Source organism: Lynx canadensis, chromosome F1, assembly GCF_007474595.2.
Source record: "Lynx canadensis isolate LIC74 chromosome F1, mLynCan4.pri.v2, whole genome shotgun sequence".
Classification (NCBI taxonomy): Eukaryota; Metazoa; Chordata; class Mammalia; order Carnivora; family Felidae; genus Lynx; species Lynx canadensis.
The window spans coordinates 66,880,588-66,900,138 of NC_044319.2; the positions used below are offsets into that span (position 1 = coordinate 66,880,588).

Below are 19,551 nucleotides of genomic sequence, written 5' to 3' on the forward strand. Positions count from 1 at the left end.
CCCCACCCCCCACCCCGCCCTTCAGATCTCCAAGCCGCGGTCTGGGCTGTGCCCATGGGGAGCTCTGAGAACGGTAGAAATAGATGCTCTTGTCTTTCCTTCCCTTTCAGGCAACTGGCTTGCATTTCCGCCACACAGACAACATCAACTTCTGGCTGTCGGCCATAGCCCACATCGGCCTGCCTTCGGTAACGCTGGGCCTCGAGACTGGGGTGCATCTTTACTCTCCACCGGCCCCCCACCCCCACCACGCACGCTTTGTCTCCCTGGATCCTTCAGCCCTCGTCATCATGTGTCTCCTTAGCTAACTTAACCTGAGGGTTTAAATTGCTTGCAGGTGTCTGTCTTTGAACCACGTTACTTGGTCTCTGCCTCTACTTCCTGTGGGTGAGGGAAGTGGAGGGAGGTGAAGGCCCCCTGACCTAAGCTGCACTGTCCCCATTAGTGAGCGAGGCCCCCGTGCAACGCAGGGGATGCATATTTAGCCAGCCTTCCACCAGAATTTCGTGGCGTGATGTGGGCTTGCTACGGGCCATATCCCTTGGTGGTGGACTTGGAGGCCCGGGCCCGGGTCCCCTGCTGGCCACACACGGCACGTCCCCTTGCCCTTTGGATCTCAGCGTGTTACTTGACTGTAAAATGGGGATGGTGATCCTTGCCCTGTGTACCCCGTGAGGCTGTCAGGAGGACCGGATGATGTGCGTGAGTTCCCTTTATGAATCCTAAGGAACTGTACCAATTAAGGCATGATAGGACTCTGCAGGGTTCTTCCTACAGGCAACTGTGCGACAAGGAAGCAGCGGTAAGGGGACTTTGGTGGGAGGCAGGAGTAATAGGGGCCAGCTGTCCTCAGTGAGGCTGGAACGCTGTTAAGTCTCTAGATTGGGTCCTTCCTGTGAATCTGAAGTAACCAAGAGGTTTTGAGCTTCGACCTCATGGGAGTCGCCAGGCGGAATGGGACGCCGTGTCTTGGAGGGAGGACTCAGTTCTTCGAGGGGACCCCACTGATCAGAGGCCTGTGGCCCAGAGACAGGGATGAACGCCCTGTGCCCTCGGTGGTCCTGGACAGCGTGTGCCTCTTTGGGCCTTCCGAGGGAGCACGGCCGGCCCCCCAGCATGCCGCCTGCCTGGCGAGAGTCCACAGGGGCACAGGCTCGCTGTGTCTACGGGATGCATAGGGGGCCTCTTTCTCCTGGAGGACATGGCCTGCATCCTCTAACCTCAATAGTCTTGCCTGTGTCCCGTGAATCTGGCGATGTGCGTCTGCGCCTGGGCCTCGGCTCACTTTCTTTAACACTTGGTGTGTGTGGCCACAGTGCTAGCTGTCAGAGGTTGGAGAGGCTGACTTCGAAGCCCCAGGCAACAAAGGAGTATCTCCCCGGGTCAGAGAGGAAGACCCATGCCTCAGCCCCTCTCTGCATAGCTGGTGCTGCTTCACGTTTCCAGCGGCAGTAACCAGCTGCTTTCCCCTCCAGACCTTCTTCCCGGAGACCACAGACATCTATGACAAGAAGAACATGCCCCGGGTGGTCTACTGCATCCATGCCCTCAGGTGAGAGGCCCCAGACTTCCGTCCTCCAGGTGGATACAGGAAACATGGCCGCAGGAAGGAAGGCAGGCACTTCTCAGGAGAGTGAGACTTCAGAGTTTTGCGGTTGTGCGTAGATTTATGCGCACGCTTGTGTGTGACCTGCAGGGGTGAAGGAAAAGGGCAGGAGGGAAGGGTCTTCAGTTTGTGCCTGGGGCCCAAAGGAATCAAAAGAGGAGCCGTCAAGAGCGTCACATGCAGCTCACCTAGCGGGAATGTTCCGGCTGTTTGGTTCTTCTCAGAACCGGCCATCAGCATCCAGCTGGCTAGATCTTAAAGTGGCCCACCAGTTCCTGCGTCCGCTGTATCGTCTCGTCCTGACTTCATTTCCCACGTCCTTTCAAGCCCGCCCGGCTCTGCGGGTCTCTGCTTGCCTCACCCTCTGTGTCCATCTGGTAATTGCAGTGTGCCCTTCTCTGCGAAGTCCCGATGCCCCCTGGCCTCTCGAGCATCGTACTTATCTTCTGTAGCGCTTGCCTCGGCCTGACTTCCAGTAACATCGCTCCCCGTGGACTGGGGGGACTTGGGAGCAGGTGTGGTGGGCTCCCTGTCCAGGTCCCTGTGGCATCTCCTGCAGACCGTGTCAAAATAAATAGGCCCCAACGCCTTCCATTCTTTTCCAGTCTCTTCCTCTTCCGGCTGGGACTGGCCCCTCAGATACATGATCTCTACGGGAAAGTGAAATTCTCAGGTGAGCCCAGCTCCTTCCCCAGCCGCTCGTGCGGGCAGGGTCTTGGGGGCTCTGGCCCTGAGGAAAGGCACCTGTGGTGTCATTGCAGCCGAGGAACTTAGCAACATGGCCTCTGAACTGGCCAAATACGGCCTCCAGCTGCCGGCCTTCAGCAAGATCGGGGGCATTCTGGCCAATGAGCTGTCGGTGGATGAAGCTGCAGGTAGGGGTGTGGCTCTGCCCTGCTGGGGGGTGGGCTCCGCGTGGAAGGGCAGACTCCAAGCCTCCAACGCATTCTGGCTGTCCTCTGTGAGGTGACCTGGTTTGCCCAGCCCTCTGGATGGAAAAAGGGAATGGTGTCAGGGTGGCCTGTGGCTGGTCGCGCTGCGGCGGTCTGGGGTTTGGCCTGGCCTCCTGACCTTGTCTCCATGCCCCTCCCAGTCCACGCGGCGGTCCTCGCCATCAATGAGGCGGTGGAGCGAGGGGTGGTTGAGGACACCCTGGCTGCCTTGCGGAATCCCAGTGCTCTGCTGGAGAATCTTCGAGAGGCTCTGGCAGCCATCTACCAGGAGCTGCTGGCCCAGGCCAAGGCAGAGAAGACTGCCAGCGCCCAGACCCGAGTAAGGAGGAGCCTTTGCTGTGCAGGCGTGCAGAGTGGGGTGGCCCAGAAGGCCTCCGGCGGACAGGACTCCGGCACATCTTGTCTCCACGCCCCAGAGTTGCTGAGACAAACGCTTGTTGGTTGTTGCAGAGAAGCAGAGGAGGCACCCAGGGATGAGGATTCAGGAGAGAAGGCGGGAGACGGGTTCTGGGGACTGGATCTTCTGGCCGGGCTGAGGTGGGGACGCAGAACCGGCCAAGACTGCACAGGAGATTTGACTTAACCGTGTCCATGCCGAGGCTTGAACCCAGGGGTTCTCCAGATTCCTCCTTCTTCTTCTTCTTTTTTTAATGTTTATATATTTTTGAGAGACAGAGTGCAAGCAGGGGAGGGACAGAGAGAGAGGGAGACACCGAATCCGAAGCAGGCTCCAGGCTCTGAGCTGTCAGCACAGAGCCCGACGCGGGGCTCGAACTCACGGACCGTGAGATCATGACCTGAGCCGAAGTTGGACGCTCAACCGACTGAGCCCCCCAGGCAGCCCCAGATTCCTCCTGACCAGGCTGACCTTTGGCCTGGGAAGGCGCCCAGGGGAGGGAAGAATTGGAGACAGGGAGGGGGGAGCAGGAGAGGACTGAGCTGGTTTCCCAGGTCTCCCTTTCGGCATGGTCCTTGCAGGATGGTGGAGAAAGCTGGGACATATATGACTGCTACCTGACTCAGGCTGAAATCCAGGGGCACATCAACCACGTCAACGGTAAGAGACCGGGGCCAGGAGGGCTTCGGGGTGCTCCCAGGGCAAGCCCCCGCATCGGGAGGTTCAGGGATAGCTCTCAGGCCAGAGGCCCTGTAGCCTCACTTGGGCCAACCCTGGTCTCAGGGAAAGACCACAGTCAAACAGCAGGGTGTGTGCTGCTTTTTGGCTCTCGCTGTCCAGAGAAGTGACCCTGTCCGGGGGGGTTTCTGTTTGAATGGAGATCCATGGACAGGGCAGAGGCAAAGGACAGGGCCTTCCAGCTCTTGCTGCTAGAAGGGCAGCTGGCCCGGGGTCCTGGGAGGAGGAGCTGCGAGGAATGGATGGGGTGGGGCGGACACGAGGGCAGGAGGGGCTGTTTGGAGGCCCAGGACGGAGTGGGCATCTGCCTGTTGGGGTCAGGATGTCCTCCCGGTCTGGGGTGGGGAGGAGGGGAGGCTGCCAAGATCAAGGTTTAGGGCGGGGGGTCATGCTGGGCAGGAAGAACAGGGCAGGTCTGGGGTGGTACCGGCTGGGCTTCTGCACATCGTTCATTGTGGGGTCTTGGTCTTTGCAGTCCATGGGGCTCTAGAAGTTGTTGATGATGCCCTGGAGAGACAGAGCCCTGGGGCCTTGCTCGAGGCCCTTCATGACCCTGCCCTGGCCCTGCGCGGAGTGAGGAGAGACTTTGCTGACTGGTACCTGGAACAGCTGAGCTCAGACAGAGAACAGAAGGCACAGGTCAGCTGATTACCTGCTCCCTGCTCTGTCTGTCTGCTGTGGGATGGGGACCGCCTCTTCCTTAGGCATCCCCTCCGTCCCCTCCTTGTATTCAGTAAGTGCTGACTATGTGTGTAAATGGTTACATCACCCCAAAGCCTAATGGCCCAGACTGACCAAGGAGTCCCCGGGGGCAGCCGGCGAGCAGTGACGTGCTCCCCCTTGGCTGAATGGGGGCCTCAGCGACGAGAGATCTCGTCCTCGCTGCCATTGGCTTTCTCCATGACACGCTCCTCGTGCTGCCTGTGTTGTTAGTTCAGTGCCTGCTGCGTAAGAAAGAGCCAGACTTAGAGGCAGGGAGGTGGGGGTGGGTGGGCCTGGGAGCCCGTGAGGGCAGCTCCTGTGAGAGCTCTCTCCTACGTCACCTCTTCCCCTCCCCAGGAGTTGGGCCTGGTGGATCTTCTGGAAAAGGAGGAGGTCCAAGCTGGTGTGGCTGCAGCCAACGTGAAGGGTTATCAGGAGCAAGCCAGTAAGTCACTTCTAGGCCGAGGCCTGGCCCCGGGCCCATCACTGCGGCATCTAACCCTCGGTTGGCTTCTGTGTAGGGGTGTGTAGGGCGATGCAAACTGCTGCCCACGTTTCCAGCGGGACCTCTCCCCTCCGTGGTGTGCCCGGGCCCAGGCTGCCTGCATGCACACTACAGACGGGTTCCTTAAGGCCTTAGGGGTAACGACAGTCAGTCCTGCATCAGGCCGGCTCCTGGGGCAGACAGTTTTCTTCAGGGCACTTGCCCTGTATCTGGACGGTTTCAACCTGCTTGAGTCCTTGCCTCTCGACTGTGGTGAGAAACTCATGATCAGCTCACTTTCCCTTAAAAACATTATCTACAGGGACACCTAGGTGACTCAGTCGGTTAAGTGTCCAGCTCCTGATCTCAGCTCAGGTCTTGATCTTGGGGTCGTGAGTTCAAGCCCCCCACTGGGCCCCACGCTGGGCGTGAAGCCAACTGAAAAACAAAACATCACATACGAATACAATTTTTTATTAGAGGAGTGTGGCCTGGTGATCGTGTCCCTCCCGGGAGGTCAGCGTGTGTCAGGAGTGAAGTGAAGCAGAGTTGGGGGGGGGGGGGTGGTGCCACAGCCTGTGGCCACCAGCCCTGTTTCAGCCGTGTAACTCCGTCCTGACCTGCCGTTAGAAGTCGCGTACGGGTGTGAGACGCTCACCTCTGTGTCGCGTGTCTTCGGGCCTTCCTGGCCTCTTCCCTGACTCGGCCTGGACTTCGGTCCCATATGCTCCGTGAGGCAGATGAGGCCTCCGGTGCCCCCTCCTCTTGTCACACGCCCATTCCGCCCGGCCGGACAGCCTGTCCTTCCCTCGCTCTCCCGCTGCCAGCCCTTCGGTCGTCCAGGCTGCTTTCCTTGTGCACTTTCACCCGTGGAAAGCGGGTGATGGCATCCGTCAGCGCCGCCTCTGCCCCTTCCGTCCCCCGTCTCCCACCAGGACCCCTCCTTCCCCGGCTGCCAGAGCTCTGGGGGCGGGAGGCGGTGCTGGCATGGAGTGGCCGGTGTCTTTGGACCCTTACTTCTCCCCAGGGGATGCATCCTGATAGCAGGGCCTGCATCTGCTCGGCACTTCCCAAGCCCCGGTGTTTGAGATCGGAAACCCCGCTGGTGCCCCGTGGCCCCTCCAAGCTCGCTCCTGCCCCTTGTGGCCCAAGCGGCTCCACCTACCCCTCTGTGCTGTCGGCCAGATGTGGCCCCTGGAGCCCTCGACTGACCTCTTCTTAGCCGTGCCCGTAGCCTCCTGCCGGTCTGTGTCCACCGCCCCTGCGCCTCCCCCCGCCAAGGCGGCCGCTCTGCCGCCCGCCAAGCTGCTCCATCTCTGGGCCTGACGCACTGCTTCTTTCGCTGCCTCGCAAAGTGACTCAGCACCCCTCCCTCACAAACACTCAGAAGCTCGTTCTGGACCTAGCAGAAGGCAGAGCGGTTTGGAAGAGGCGCTTCCCCCTCAGATACCCCAGCAGAAGCCAGTTAGCCGGGAGACTAGGACGGGCCCTGGACGCCCGGCCCGTACAGCCCTCTCCCTCCTCCCCTGCAGCGCTCCAGGCCGTGTGCAGGATCAACGGAGCCATCCGGAGGGGAGCGGCGGCTGACACGGTGGCGGAGCTGATGTGCCCAGAAGCCCGGCTGCCTCCGGTGTGCCCCCGCGCCCCGGCTGTGTACCAGCAGGAGCTGGCAGTGCTCCAGCAGCAGCAGGGAGGGGTGAGCCCCAGAAATGAGGGTCCTGCCCCCGCGTCCTAAGCAGTGGGGGGGGGGGCCCGGGGTGGCCCGTGCAGAGCACCCTCGGAGGGATCCTGAGCTCTCATAGTAGCTAGCACTCTTGAGCAGACGCTGCTCTACACGGTCATTGATCCTTGCTAGAACCCTGGCGGGTGAGGAAGATTTCCATTTAGAGGTGAGGGAACTGAGGCGCAGAGGTGGATACGGTTCCTGACGGCCGTGGCCGGGAGTGCTGAGAAGGCATGCTAAGCCGGCAGCGTGGAAGTCTGTGCCTGTCACCTCTCTGTGTGCCCCCTCACCCCTGTCCAGACGGCTCCCGAGACATGGAGGTGACAGAGCCCTCCTGCAGGGAAGTCCCAGTCCCTGCAGGAGTTGGAACACACCTGAGGGTCCAGATAGTCACGGGGAGGGAGAAACGGATGGCGTCAGTGGCAGAGGACTTCAGACTAGGAAATGGAGGGAGCAGAGCTGGGGGTAAGTCCGGGAAGGCTTCCCGGAAGAGAGGAGACCCGTGGAGAATCATACCCACGGAGGGAAGTTTAGAGCACGACCCCAGTCATGGCCTTCGGGAAGGGCACGGTCTCCGTACCGGTGACTGCAGTACGAGGCAGAGAAGACGAGCCCTAGGAGGTGACGCACGGTGACCCGGGCCACGGACGGCAGAGCGGGAGTCAGCTTCTGGCTCTGCTGTGTCCTCACTGTGCGACCTTGGGCGTTAGTTCCTTGTCTGCCCCTCAGTTCATGTGTGAAACGGGAACAATAACATAATTCCCCACAGGATTGTTGTGAGGGCTACACGCGTCACCGCGCGCGCTTAGAAGTGACCCCGGTATGTGAGCTCAGCTGCGGTGACCCTTATCTGCGGTACTCCTTCTGTACGGGACAGGGAGGTGCTCTAGAAGGAGGGAACAGCACGCGCAGGTGTTTGGAAGGGAGGAGAAAGCTGGGCCGGGAAGTGGGGCGTGTGGTGCCGTGTGGAGGGGCCCTGTGTCCCCCTCTCTGTCTCCCGGGGCCTTGCGCCCTCCCTGGCGTGTGCCAGGAATCAGAAAGGAGTCGGTGCGGCTCTCTGGCTGAGCGTGGGCTCTGGAACCAGGCGGCTAGCTTCAACTTACGCTGTGTGCTCATCTGCAAAGTGGGGACATTAATGGTACCCCCCTCGCTGGCCCGTTACGAGGACAGAGTGAGTGTGTGTGGAGCATTTACCCACTGAGCACACGGTGAGCACACTCAGTGTTGGGCACAGTGAATTAGCGAATGAGTTGGGGCTTGGGATAGAGACTGGGATGTGGGAGGGCCTTGGGGGCAGGATGGCAGTGGCCCCAAGCCCTTGACCCGCCCCACGGAATCGGTGCTCCCCTGTTGTAGGAGCTCGGCCACGAGGAGCTCTTTGTGGCCGTGGAGATGCTGTCAGCCGTGGTCCTGATTGACCAGGCCCTGGAGGCCAGGGATGTCGGCGGCTTCTGGAGCAGTCTGGTGAACCCCGCCACGGGCCTGGCCGAGGTGCAAGGAGAGAACGCTCAGCGGTGAGAAGGTTTAGCAGGTGTGAGCGGGAGGGGGCGGAGCCAGGACTCCACCCTCTGCTTGGGACCCAGCCTCCTGCGCGGTTCCCTCCGTGACTCGTCCTGGGAGTGGGGCTCAAGCATCCCCCCTTCCTCCATTCCTTGTGCTTTCGTAGAGGTTTGAGTCCCGCCCCGTGCCAGATACTATCCCGGGTGGTGGGAAATGGCAGTGAACAGAGCCAAGTTCCGGCTCTCATCCAACCCACGTGCTCGTAGAGGGGACAGGCAAAGCCAGCGTGCCGGATGACTGGCAGGGAGGAAGAGCCATGGCAGAACCAGAAGGGGCCGAGGGGGTAAAGGCTGGGGACAGGCGGGGGGTTAGGGAAGGCCCCGTCGGTAAGGGGGCGTTGAGAGGGACCTCGGGGCATCTGTGGTTGCGGGGAGCTGCGTGGGGCACAGGCCCAGAGCAGGACATTGCTCGGTGTGTGCAGGGAGTGCCGTGGAAGCCGGCGTGGCCAGGCAGAGAGGGCCGAGCGGTGGCTGTGAAGCAGTGGGGGCCACGCCGTAGCTTGGGAAGGGAGCCACAGGAGGGTTTCAGTGAGGAGGGGGCGATGTGACCTTTTGCCAGGCTCTCGGTGGCTGCTGCACTGGGGATGGCTCCAGGGTCGATCAGGACGGGCAGGCAGCCTCCAGGCCAGGCGCGAGGAAGTCCTGGCCGAGGGCAGCGGACGTGGGTGGTGGCGAAGGGGAGTCTGCTCCTGGGTCTGTTCCCCAAGTGGATCTGATGGGACTTGGTTGCGTGTGGATGTGGGGCTGTGAGGGGGGGAGCGTGGTCACCTGTGGCTCCAAGATTTTCTCCCTCAGAGATTGGAGTGTGTGTTGACAGGAGTGGGAAGGACTGGGGCGCACAGGCCAAATGGAGGTGCGGAGCTCAGGTGTGAGCGGCAGGCGTGTGATCACATCCGGCATCCGTGGAAGGAGCGAGGAGGCCGCTGGCGTTCACGCACGGGTGGCGGGTTGGGGAGACCTTAAGGTTTCGGCGTCCCGAGCCGTGAGGTCAGGGTATGAGTCTGGAGACCGAGCGGTGGGAGGCTGGGGCCCGCGGGGCTCGGGCAGGGCGGGGAGCCAGCACAGGGGCCTCGGAAGAACAGTGGACAAGGGGAGAAGAGGAGGAGGAGAGCGCGGCGAGCCCCCTGACTTCCCGCTGGCGGGGCCCCCGCTGCCCACCCTCTCTCCCTCTGCTGCCAGTTACTTTGATGCGCTGGTGGCGCTGCGGCAGGGGCGTGCGCCAGATGGCGTCTTGAGCTGGAATGACCTGCAGGCCACCGTGAACCAGGTCAACGTTCAGGTGCAGGAAGAAACCGATCGTGAGTGGAGTCCAGGGCGGGCAGAGGCAGCCCATCCCTTACCTAGTCCCTCTGCCCACCGACGTGTGTCTTGCCCAGAGGTGCTGGCGGTCAGCCTCATCAACGAGGCTCTGGACCAGGGCAGCCCCGAGAAGACCCTGTCGGCCCTCCTGCTCCCCTCGGCTGGCCTGGACGACGTGCACCTGCCTGTGGCCCCTCGGTACCATCTCCTCCTTGTGGCGGCCAAAAGGCAGAAGGCCCAGGTGAGGTCTGCGTCGGTCGCTGGAGCAGAAAGAGCATCCGCCGTGGGCAGAGCTGTGCCCAGGATGCACCTGGGGCCAGCCCAGTCTGATGAGAGTCCCCTCTGGGGGTGGAGGGCAGGGGGGGCCGTGGGGGTAGGTGGCCCCACGGCCAGGGCGCTGGACCGAGCTCCGGATGCCAGCATGCAGAGAGTGGTGGGGGCTTGTGCGTGGGTAGAGCACAGGCCTGGGGGCCAGAGAACGGGGCTGGACTTCCTGCTCTGACACTCAGCGACGTTGTGACCTCCGGCAAATCCCGTGTCTCTGAGCTCTGCCAACGCGTCCGTAACATGCTGCATGCGCTGGTTCTACGTGCCTTCTGGAATGGGGGAAATCACACGATCGGAGAGCGTGGTGGGGTCCTAAGCCTGTAGCGCCCTGAGCCCACGGTGGCGTGGGGGGTTGGGGGCTAGACCTGCTGGGCCAGACGCCTCAATGTGCATCCTGGTGGGCTGACCCTGCCCACGTTCTGCTGTTTCCTCACCTGCAGACACGGCATGACAGTCGACGTGTCTCGCGGTCAGGGGTTCGGTGACATGGCGTGCTGGTAAAGCTGCCTGGGTTCTTCCTGGGCCGAGCATCGTTTGTGGGCTTTACAAAAGCCGGTTCCAAAGAAAGTGCTTTAGAGCGCTGCCTGGAGCACAGCGGCCCGTCACGTTTTGTTTAGAAAGTTTCTCCCGCGGGGCGTCTGGGTGGCTCAGTCGGTTAAGCATCCAACTTCGGCTCAGGTCACGATCCCACAGTTCGTGGGTTCGAGCCCTGCATCGGGCTCTGTGCTGACAGCTCAGAACCTGGAGCCTGCTTCGGATTCTGTGTCCACCCCCCCCGCCCCTCCCCCGCTCACGCTCTGTCTCTCTCTCAGAAATAAGCACGTTAAAAAATTAAAAAAAAAAAAAAAAAAAAAGAAAGTTCCTCCTGTCTGTGAGGAGGGTTGGCAGGGAGCAGAGTCTGGGGTTGGGGGTGGGTGAAGGGGGGTGGGGCAGTGGGGAACCAGCCTGACCCCGTGGCCTGCACAGACTCTCTCAGCCTGTGGTCACACATAGCCTGCCACGCCTGGTGGTGTAGAAAGTTCGGAGCAGGGATGGGAAGGACAGAGGGGAGGCCAGGGTCAGGATCGGCCCGAGAAGGTGCACAGTGAGGCACAGGGGCGCAGGAGCAGGGCAGGTGCAGGGAGACTTTGGTCCAGGCTCTCCTGGGACGTGGCTGAGGCACAAGGGCAGGGAGGTGAGCTGCCTGGAGGGCGGAGGCTCTGGGGGTGCTGCGGCCAGGCTGAGTCGGTGCTTGGCCAGCCTGAGAGCAGGCCCGGACCGAGCCTTCTGAGCCTGGCAGCAGCCCACCGGAGCAGGTGACAAGGCCATGTCTGCACGTGGGTCCTCGCACAGCTGAGCTTGGGGCCTGCCTGGCCCGGCTCTCATCTCTCCCACATCTCTTGACATCCCAGGCAACGGGGGACCCCGGAGCGGTGCTGTGGCTGGAAGAGATCCGCCGGGAGGTGGTTCGAGCCAACCAAGACACGAACGCCGCACAACAGAGTACGTGGGCCTGGGGGCCCTGCAGGAGTCTGGTGGCCGGGGTGGGGGGGGGGCTGGGGGAGGGAAAGAGGTGAGGGCTCCCCACCCAGGGAGATGGGCCAGAACCAGAGCAGGGCCTTGCTGCTCGGACTAGAGGGTAGGCTTCCAGCAGCCGGGCTGGCAAGTCTCAGGGGCTGAGAGCCCACAGCCCACCTGTGCCTCCGTCCACGCCTTCCGGTGGGTACTTGACCCCGAAGCCTGAGCGTGTGAAATTGGATGGTGGCCGAAGGTCCATCCCATACCGCCCGCTCTGGCTGGGGGGTGTTCAGGCGTGGGCGGCGGGGGTCAGTACACAGAGACACTTGCGTTGCAGAGCGCGTGCTGGTGGTGTCGGTCCGTACTGTCTGGAGTCCCTCTGTCTGTCTGTCTGTCTGTCTGTCTGTCTGTCTGCGTGACGGAAGGCAGGTGCTGCACTTCTCGGACTTTATTCTCTCCCTAAGAAACTGTCCTGAGCTTCTCTGCCCGTATCCTGCCCTTGAGCTTCTGTACGAGAGAGATTGGAGCTGTCTTCTTACCCCGCCCCAGCCAGCCCCATGCTGCCTCCCTCCAGGAAGCCTTCCTTGACTGCTACCTTTTCCTCCAGGCACAGCCGCATGCTCTGTTTTCATCTATGTCTGCATCCATGCTGGGAGGTTCCCTGTCCCCTCCTTTAGATGGGCCTTTTGTGTCCTGTGAATCCCACCCCTGTAGGCAGGACAGGGCGCTTGGGAGGGACTTGGGAGAGGGGGAGGGACCAACCCCTGCCTCCTGATGCCCCTGTCAGTGGCTCTCGGTGTGGCCGCCATCAACCAGGCCATCAAGGAGGGCAAGGCGGCCCAGACAGAGCGGGTGTTAAGGAACCCCTCCGTGGCCCTCCGAGGGGTGGTTCCCAACTGCGCCGACAGCTACCAGCGAGTCCTAGAAGGAGCCATGGCAAAGAAGCGGCGTCCAGGTAATGGCCCCAGCCCCTCCCGCCGCCTGGCCCAGCCGCCCGCTGCCTCCTCTGAGCCTCGCGTCCTTACCTGGCTTCTGCTCAGGGGACGCGGCTCTCTGGGTCCAACACGACATGAAGGATGGCTCCGCCTACTACTTGCACCTGCAGACCTTCCGGGGAACTTGGGAGCCGCCCACCGGCTGCCGCCTGAACACGTCCCACCTGACTCGGGAGGAGATCCAGGTTGGCAGAGCCCCTGTGCAGGAGGGGCCGGGGAGGGCCTTCCCTGTAGCTGAGGCTCCGCCTGCCAGGGTGCCACAGGCTCTCTCCTGCCTCCACAGTCCGCCATCACCAAGGTCACGGCTGCCCGTGACCGCCAACAGCTCTGGAAGGCCAACGTCGGCTTAGTCATCCAGCTCCAGGCCCGCATGCGCGGCTTCCTGGTTCGGCGGAAGTTCGCTGAGCGCTCCCGCTTTCTGAGGACCTGGCTGCCGGCGGTCATCAAGATCCAGGTGGCGGGCACTGGCCTTGGAGGTCCAGGGCCTGGGGTCTGGGCTTTGGGGTTTCCTTCCCGCCTGCTCTCTGCTGAGTGGGAGGCGGATGATCTTCCGCCCCCGAGCGGTGGGGTTTGAGAGGAGCATGCGTTCCAGAGCCTGGGTTTGGGTCCCATCTCCGCCACTTAGTCACCACGTGACCCCGCCAGGCACGTACTCTGGACCGGCTTCCCCGTCTGCAGAATGGAAATGTGAATGTCGTAGCACGCCCCCCCCCCCCCCCCCCCGTGCAGGGCTGTCGTGAGGGCTAAGCGAGGTGACATCCAACGGGCATCTGAACAGTGCCAGTCACTGTCATCACCGTCACTGTCCCCAGGACATGAGCTGCTTCGTTGCCTCCCCGTGGGGAAGAGGGAGTGAGGTTTAGTGAGCCATTGGAGTTCGGACATGAGGGGGGCGTCCCGGGTCGGGGGTAAACAGGAAAGGGTGGACCAGCCCCAAGGGGAACTTTTGTCTCCAGCCAGCCCTTTCTACTTGTTTTCTTCTGACCTGCGGATGGTCCCACGAGTAACTGGGGACAGGGGCAACTCGGAAGGTGGGCCTCGGGCCTGACCACCTTACGAGCCAGGAAAGATGGGAGTCGAGCACAGAGACTCCCCAGGTAGATGTGACCTGCAGGTGTCACGGGCCCGTGTGCACCGTGAAGATACTTTACATAATGAACGTGTGTACACCCGGTATCTGCAAGGACGCCCGCTGGCCCGGAGCAAGGGCAGGAGACGGACGGGAGACACACAGAGGAGTGACCACATTTCCCCTGGCGGGGCCAGGAACACAGCTGACATTAGATGCTGTGCTGATAGGGACGCAGAGCAACCCAGAAGGGTCCCCCGGGGCGGTGGGGGGGGGGGTGGCAAGTGGTCCCTGAGTATGCGCTAGCCCGTGTGGGGGGTGGTAACGGAAGGCTTGGGCTTTAGAGTTAGAGGCTGGAGTTCGCCTCCTGGTCCTGCCATTTCTGGGTCGTACGAGGACCTTGGGCGCCTTCCCTAAGCCCTCTCCAGCACCGTCCCCTCATTCACGACGATGGTCCTGACCTCATGTGTGGATCGTGAGGGTTGAGCAGGAAAGTTTCACGTAGCGCTGAGCTGGTGAGCACTCCACTGGTGGTGGCCGTGATACCAGGTTACCTCGCAGGGCGCTGGTCCCAGAAGTCAATGCAGAACCTTAGCAGTTAGCACTGAGTGGTCTGATCGCAGGGATTCCCCCTGCCTGAGCCTGGACTGGAATTTCACCCCAAAACTACAGAGCTGAGAAGCCACGGCAGCAGTGGCAGAGGGGATGGGGTCAGGGCGCATTTGCCACCAGCCCTGGAGCTGTGCGGGTTCCGGCCCAGGTCCTGGGAGGCGGGGGAAGGGAGAGGTGGCCCAGAGCCTCTCGGGCCACCTGTCCTCCAGCCGTAGAGAAGTAGTAAGGGTCAGCAATGGTGTTGGTGGGGCGTACGGAGACCTCCCTGTCTCCCGAAGGCTCTGAGCCTGGCTGAGAGCCAGTCCCTGTCCTGCCTTTCGACCAATCCAGACGGGGGAGGGGGGGCTCTTTAGGAAGGAGCTGTGTGTGGGCGGGCGGAGGAAGAGAGGAGAGGGGTCCCCTCTGCTTTTCACGGCAGCAGGTATCCAGAGGGACAGTCTGTACCTGTAGAAGGAGAGGATGCAGCACCTGGAAAAGGCCTGGGCTGGGGGCTTCCTGGGCCTGCAGGCTCCAGGGTGGACAGCTGCTGTCCTGGGGCCACCCTGCCTCTTTTACACCCCATCCCAACAGGGTGACACGGTCAGCCTCAGGAGGGAGCCCGGCCCGGAGGACTGGCTCTGGGGAGGGCTAGGAGGGCTGTTAGTCGAGAAGGGATACTCCAAACGCACCAGCCCCAGTGTCAGCGATGGGGTATCGCCCAGGGCCTGAGCGCCCAGGACATGTTCCATGTGAGCCCTAAAAGACAGGAAGGGTTTTGGGGGTAGGTGGGGCTGGGGGTCGGGATGGGGGGCGTAAGCAAAGGGTCGGGGCAGAAAGTCACCAGGCATGTTTAGAGGAAAGTGAATCGTCTGGTGTGGCTGGAATCACGAAGGAAGGAGCCGGTGGGGAGACGTGTGTGTGTCAGATGGTCAAGAACTTCTGGAAATTTGGGGCCGAGAGAGACACAGTCCGAGAAGTACGTTAGGAAACTAATCTACACAGGCTTGGCATGAAAGGGGAGAGGTCCCTGAGAGGGAAGGGGGCCGTGAGGTTTGCCTTTGGAGACCAAAGAGGGCCTGACTTACAGCCAGGGCCGGGTGCCCTGAATCGCTGTGCTCTGTGCAGGGGAGGCTGGCACAGGGTTGGGTGCGAGCGGGGTGGGGTCGTTGGAACAGGAGTGTGACTAGGGGAGCGTGAGCGGCCCGCGGCCCACACGGCTCTGGCTGTGTGCCTGTGTCTCTGTGCACCTCCCCAGACTGGGCGTGGGGGATGGCGGAGCACGTGCGTGTGTTTGGGGGGACACGGCACATGCTCTGGTGATGGGGTGTAGACTGTATTACTACTGTCTTTTAAGCTCATTGCCTTACAGTAGTGTCCCTGCGAGGAGGTGTTGGTTGGCCTGGGTGTGTGCGTGTGCATATGCGTGTGCCGGGACCAGGGAGGGCGGCAGGCGTTTGGTCTCCCCATGTGGATGGAAGTTCTCTGACACCAGGGCTGGCTTTCCCTCCCTCCCCCTCCCCCTCCCCCTCCCCCTCCCCCTCCCCGCCTCCCTCCGGCTTCCCTGGAGGGCCTCTCAGGCTAGCAGGGACCAGCCGGGCTCTTCTCCTTTCCTGTCCTGACGCCCAGGCTCACTGGCGGGGTTACAGGCAGCGGAAGACCTACCTGGGACGGCTGCAGTATTTAAAAGCAAACTCGGACGCCGTAATCAAGGTAGCTGTCACGGTTTGGGTGGGTTCCTGTCTCTTGAAGGGCCCTCTGAGAACAGTTGTTTAGTCCTCTTGCCTCGTGGCCTCTGGGGACAGCTGGACTGGCCCGGGCCGGAGGGTGACCCCCGAGCCTGGAGCTCTGACGCAGTGCGCGTCCTCAGATCCAGGCCTGGGTCCGGATGTGGGCAGCTCGGAGGCGGTACCGGAGGCGTCTGGGATACTTCCAGAAGAATGTGAGTGTCCTCCTGCTGTCCCCGTGCCCGGCCTTCACGCATGAGACCAGGGCAGGGGTGGCCAGCAGCCCTTTCGCACCTGTGTTCACCGCAGGTTAACTCCATTGTGAAGATCCAGGCGTTTTTCCGAGCCCGGAAAGCCCGGGATGACTACAGAATGTTAGGTACGCGGCTTGGTCTCCTCTCTGTCGTAAGGACACGGCCTGCCCTCCCCTGTCTGCGCGAGCCCATGGCCCCCGAGAGTCAGCAAGGCAGAGGGTCACGCCCCCCCCCCCCCCCCCAAGCTTGCAGCCTGGGCTCTGGAGACGCCGTTGGCCCTTCTTGAGCCCCTGCCCTCGTCGCCAGCTGATGTCCCCGACCTTGAGCATATGGCTCAGGACCCGGGGTGCGTGTGGGAGTGAAGACATGTGCTCTGCCTTTGGGGATCCCCCAGTCTGGTGGTAGAGACAGGAAGTCCCCCAGGCTCAGACAGGTCCAGATGTCCCTCCTGGGGCCGCACAGCAGGGAGAGAGTAGGAGACGTCTGTGCAGAACGTCCGATAGGGGTTGTAGCAGAAGCTCCTGCCCGCCAGGTAACATGGCCCGGTCCCCTGGAGGAGTCCCCCGAGCATGTTCTTTCTGTGCCAGGCCTCCATTATCTCCCCGTCGCTACCAGCAAAGTAATCAAGGGAAGGGGCTTCTCCCCACACTCTTGCGTGACCCGTGGCTCCCCCAGCTCCGGCCTCTGGGCCGTGCATGAAGCCTTCTGCAGTGTCAGGACTGAGTGCCAGCACCTAGGGGTGCTCTGTCATCCTGCCCCTTGTCCCCTCAGCGGGGCACGCACCTAAAGCCTCAAAGGGGTCCTTCTGGGCCGTTCTTGGCTCCTGTCCTGAAAGTCCAGAAGCCCAGCCTTGGATGCCCTGCTCTTTGTGAAGTAGACCCAGGGTCCATTTCCAAGTTTCCTCCAGTCCTTGGGTTCTGGAACAGGTGGGCCCCTTTCCCTTCCAGGCCCGAGGCAGCATTCCTGGGCATCAGGTGGCCTGCACTGTCCTGGGACGTCCCTCTTACCCCACTCTGCCCGTCCTGCCCGCAGGGGTGCCGCCTGCCCATCTCTGACTCTGGGCACTCAGCCGATCAGAAGAGCAAATTGGAGTAGGGGGTTCGTGGAGGCAGCTAGGGCTCTGACTTGGGGGCGGGAGAGGTCCCTGGCCTGGGCCCAGGGGCGAGGAGAGCAAGGGAAGGACGGTTCTTCCGTCATAGCCGCCCATAAGAGACAAGGAGCTCGGGGACAGGACAGGCCTGGAGGCGGCCTGCTGGCCTCAAGCAGGCTGGGGACCAGGAGGTGGTAAGAGGCAGGGAGCTGCTGAGAAAGCCCCCGCGAGGGCTCGGCTCGTCCTGACGCCTCTTCCCTTCCCGCCAGTGCGCGTGCCCCATCCCCCTCTCAGCGTGGTGTGCAGATTTGCCCACCTCTTGAATCAAAGCCAGGAGGACTTCCTGGCCGAGGCAGAGCTGCTGAAGCTTCAGGAAGAGGTGGTCAGGAAGATCCGGTCCAACCAGCAGCTGCAGCAGGACCTCAACCTCATGGACATCAAGATCGGCCTGCTGGTGAAGAACCAGATCACCCTGCAGGTGAGGGGCCGGGCCGCCCACCGCCAGACCCAGCTGCTTCCAGGGAGGTGGCTACTCGAGCACGTGTTACGCGTCGGATTTCATCACCTGGCTCAGGTCCTCGCTCCCGCGGCGCTTCGGGGGGCAGGTGACGGTGGGACTAGGATGCCTGCTTCTGCCGCTTCCCAGTGAGGGGGCCGCCAGCCGCCTCTTTCATCTCTGAGTCTGTTTCCTCCTCGGAGGCGGGAATAATCAGAGCGCCCACCTCACCGGGCCCGTGTAGACAGACAGGAAAGCACCTCAAACCGCAAATTACGAGGCCGCGCCGTGTGGGTAGAAGCGGCAGTGATGGCCCCAGCCCGGGCGCGCGACGTGAGAAATGAGCAAAATCCCACAGACGCGACGCCCGGGCTGCTGGCCGGCCCTCTCTGGGGACGGGACGCACCCTGTGGAAGCAGAGGTGCCAGACGGAGTGGCAGGGCGGGGGGGCGGGGGGGCGCGCACCCTCGAACCGCGTGCGGGGGCGCCTGGAACCGCAGAAAGGCCCGGTTCCTCGAGGCCTGATTCTGACCCCGCGCCGTGCCCCCCGGCACCTGCAGGAGGTGATCTCCCACTGCAAGAAGCTGACCAATAAGAACAAAGAGCAGCTGTCGGGTATGATGGTTCTGGACAAGCAGAAGGGCCTGAAGTCGCTGAGCAGAGAGAAAAGGCAGAAACTAGAAGCTTACCAGCACCTCTTCTACCTGCTGCAGGTGAGCGGGAGCCTTTGGAACGAGAGGACCCCACCGTCCCCGAAGGGTCTGGGGCCCGGAGGCCTCTCTGTGCCCGTAACCCTCATGCCTTGACCCCGGAGACTGCCCCCCGCTGCTGCTTGTCTGAAGGTGCCTCGCACCTCCCAGGAAGCGGGCCGGTGCCTTCTCCTGTCCGGTCCCCATCGGGAGAGCCTCTAATGCATCACCGGCCCCCGAGGCCCATCACACGCCTCCTGTTTCCCCCGTTGCTTGCAGACTCAGCCTCTCTACCTGGCCAAGCTGATCTTTCACATGCCACAGAACAGAACCACCAAGTTCATGGAGTCCGTGATTTTCAGCCTGTACAACTATGCCTCCCACCGCCGCGAGGCCTACCTCCTGCTCCAGCTCTTCAAGACAGCGCTCCAGGAGGAGATCAGGTAGGCTTTCCGCGCCCAGACGAGTGGGAAGGGAACGGGCTGAGAGACGCCACCGTCGGCCCCTTCACAAGGGGGCGGTTTGTTGAGGTTTGAGGGCCGAAATGGAATCACGAGACCTCTTCTCAGCCTCACGTGGAGCGCCCGTGAGAGCCTCCGGGGACAGTACGGAGGGAGGATGTGGGCGGGCAAGTTAGCGCACAGGCCGTCAGGACAGGCCTTGAGAGGGGCCGTAGCAGAGCAGGCTTTGAAGGGCCACAGTCTCGGAGAGGAGCAGCTCTTTGTCCTACACAGGGACAGGAGACCAGCTCCGGTGACCTCTCGAACCACAGGTCAAAGGTGGAGCAGCCCCAGGACATGGTGACAGGCAACCCCGCGGTAGTGGGGCTCGTGGTGAGGTTCTACCGTAATGGGCGGGGCCAGAGCGCCCTGCGCGAGATCCTGGGCAGAGTCGTCCAGGACGTGCTGGAGGACAAGACGCTGAGCGTCCACATCGACCCCGTTCACCTCTACAAGAGCTGGGTCAACCAGAGCGAGGCCCAGACCGGCCAGCGCAGGTGAGGGGCGGTGCAGGTGAGCAGCAGCAGAGGGAGAGCTCCTTGGACCAGCTCCGAAGGTGGCATAGAAATGAGCTGCTGATTTATGCAGATGCGACGCCGGCCCCGCGGGATGAAATAAAGTAGCTTTTAGCGCCCCCTCTGGTGGTTAACGTGGAACTGACGTAAATGACACGGACCCGGGTGTAGAATGAACACAGGTGAACGTGCAAACGTGTTTAATTGGCGTGTCGGTGCTTGCTTGAGAGCGGCCCGTCCGACCTGCCGGGAGTTGGGGTACGGACGCCTCCTCGATGGGGGATAGCTGAGCACCCAGATTTGCAGGCGGATAGACAAGTGAGGTGGCAGGAGAGCTGGTCGG

At 62.2% G+C, this 19,551-nt stretch overlaps 1 protein-coding gene across 1 annotated transcript in view; it reads left to right on the forward strand.

Moving 5' to 3' along the window:
• Window positions 1–19,551, forward strand: part of IQGAP3 (IQ motif containing GTPase activating protein 3) — a 36,119-nt gene that overhangs the window by 7,815 nt on the left and 8,753 nt on the right. The window contains exons 4-26 of the mRNA XM_030302637.1: window positions 111–188; window positions 1,476–1,552; window positions 2,212–2,279; window positions 2,368–2,481; window positions 2,700–2,878; window positions 3,538–3,616; window positions 4,170–4,333; window positions 4,754–4,841; window positions 6,413–6,576; window positions 7,960–8,117; window positions 9,342–9,460; window positions 9,539–9,702; window positions 11,180–11,270; window positions 12,073–12,240; window positions 12,326–12,465; window positions 12,564–12,734; window positions 15,567–15,650; window positions 15,808–15,879; window positions 15,974–16,043; window positions 17,278–17,486; window positions 18,065–18,217; window positions 18,473–18,636; window positions 18,966–19,190. Coding sequence (XP_030158497.1) covers window positions 111–188; window positions 1,476–1,552; window positions 2,212–2,279; window positions 2,368–2,481; window positions 2,700–2,878; window positions 3,538–3,616; window positions 4,170–4,333; window positions 4,754–4,841; window positions 6,413–6,576; window positions 7,960–8,117; window positions 9,342–9,460; window positions 9,539–9,702; window positions 11,180–11,270; window positions 12,073–12,240; window positions 12,326–12,465; window positions 12,564–12,734; window positions 15,567–15,650; window positions 15,808–15,879; window positions 15,974–16,043; window positions 17,278–17,486; window positions 18,065–18,217; window positions 18,473–18,636; window positions 18,966–19,190 — 2,999 coding nt within the window. The remainder of the gene's footprint in view (window positions 1–110; window positions 189–1,475; window positions 1,553–2,211; window positions 2,280–2,367; window positions 2,482–2,699; window positions 2,879–3,537; window positions 3,617–4,169; window positions 4,334–4,753; window positions 4,842–6,412; window positions 6,577–7,959; window positions 8,118–9,341; window positions 9,461–9,538; window positions 9,703–11,179; window positions 11,271–12,072; window positions 12,241–12,325; window positions 12,466–12,563; window positions 12,735–15,566; window positions 15,651–15,807; window positions 15,880–15,973; window positions 16,044–17,277; window positions 17,487–18,064; window positions 18,218–18,472; window positions 18,637–18,965; window positions 19,191–19,551) is intronic.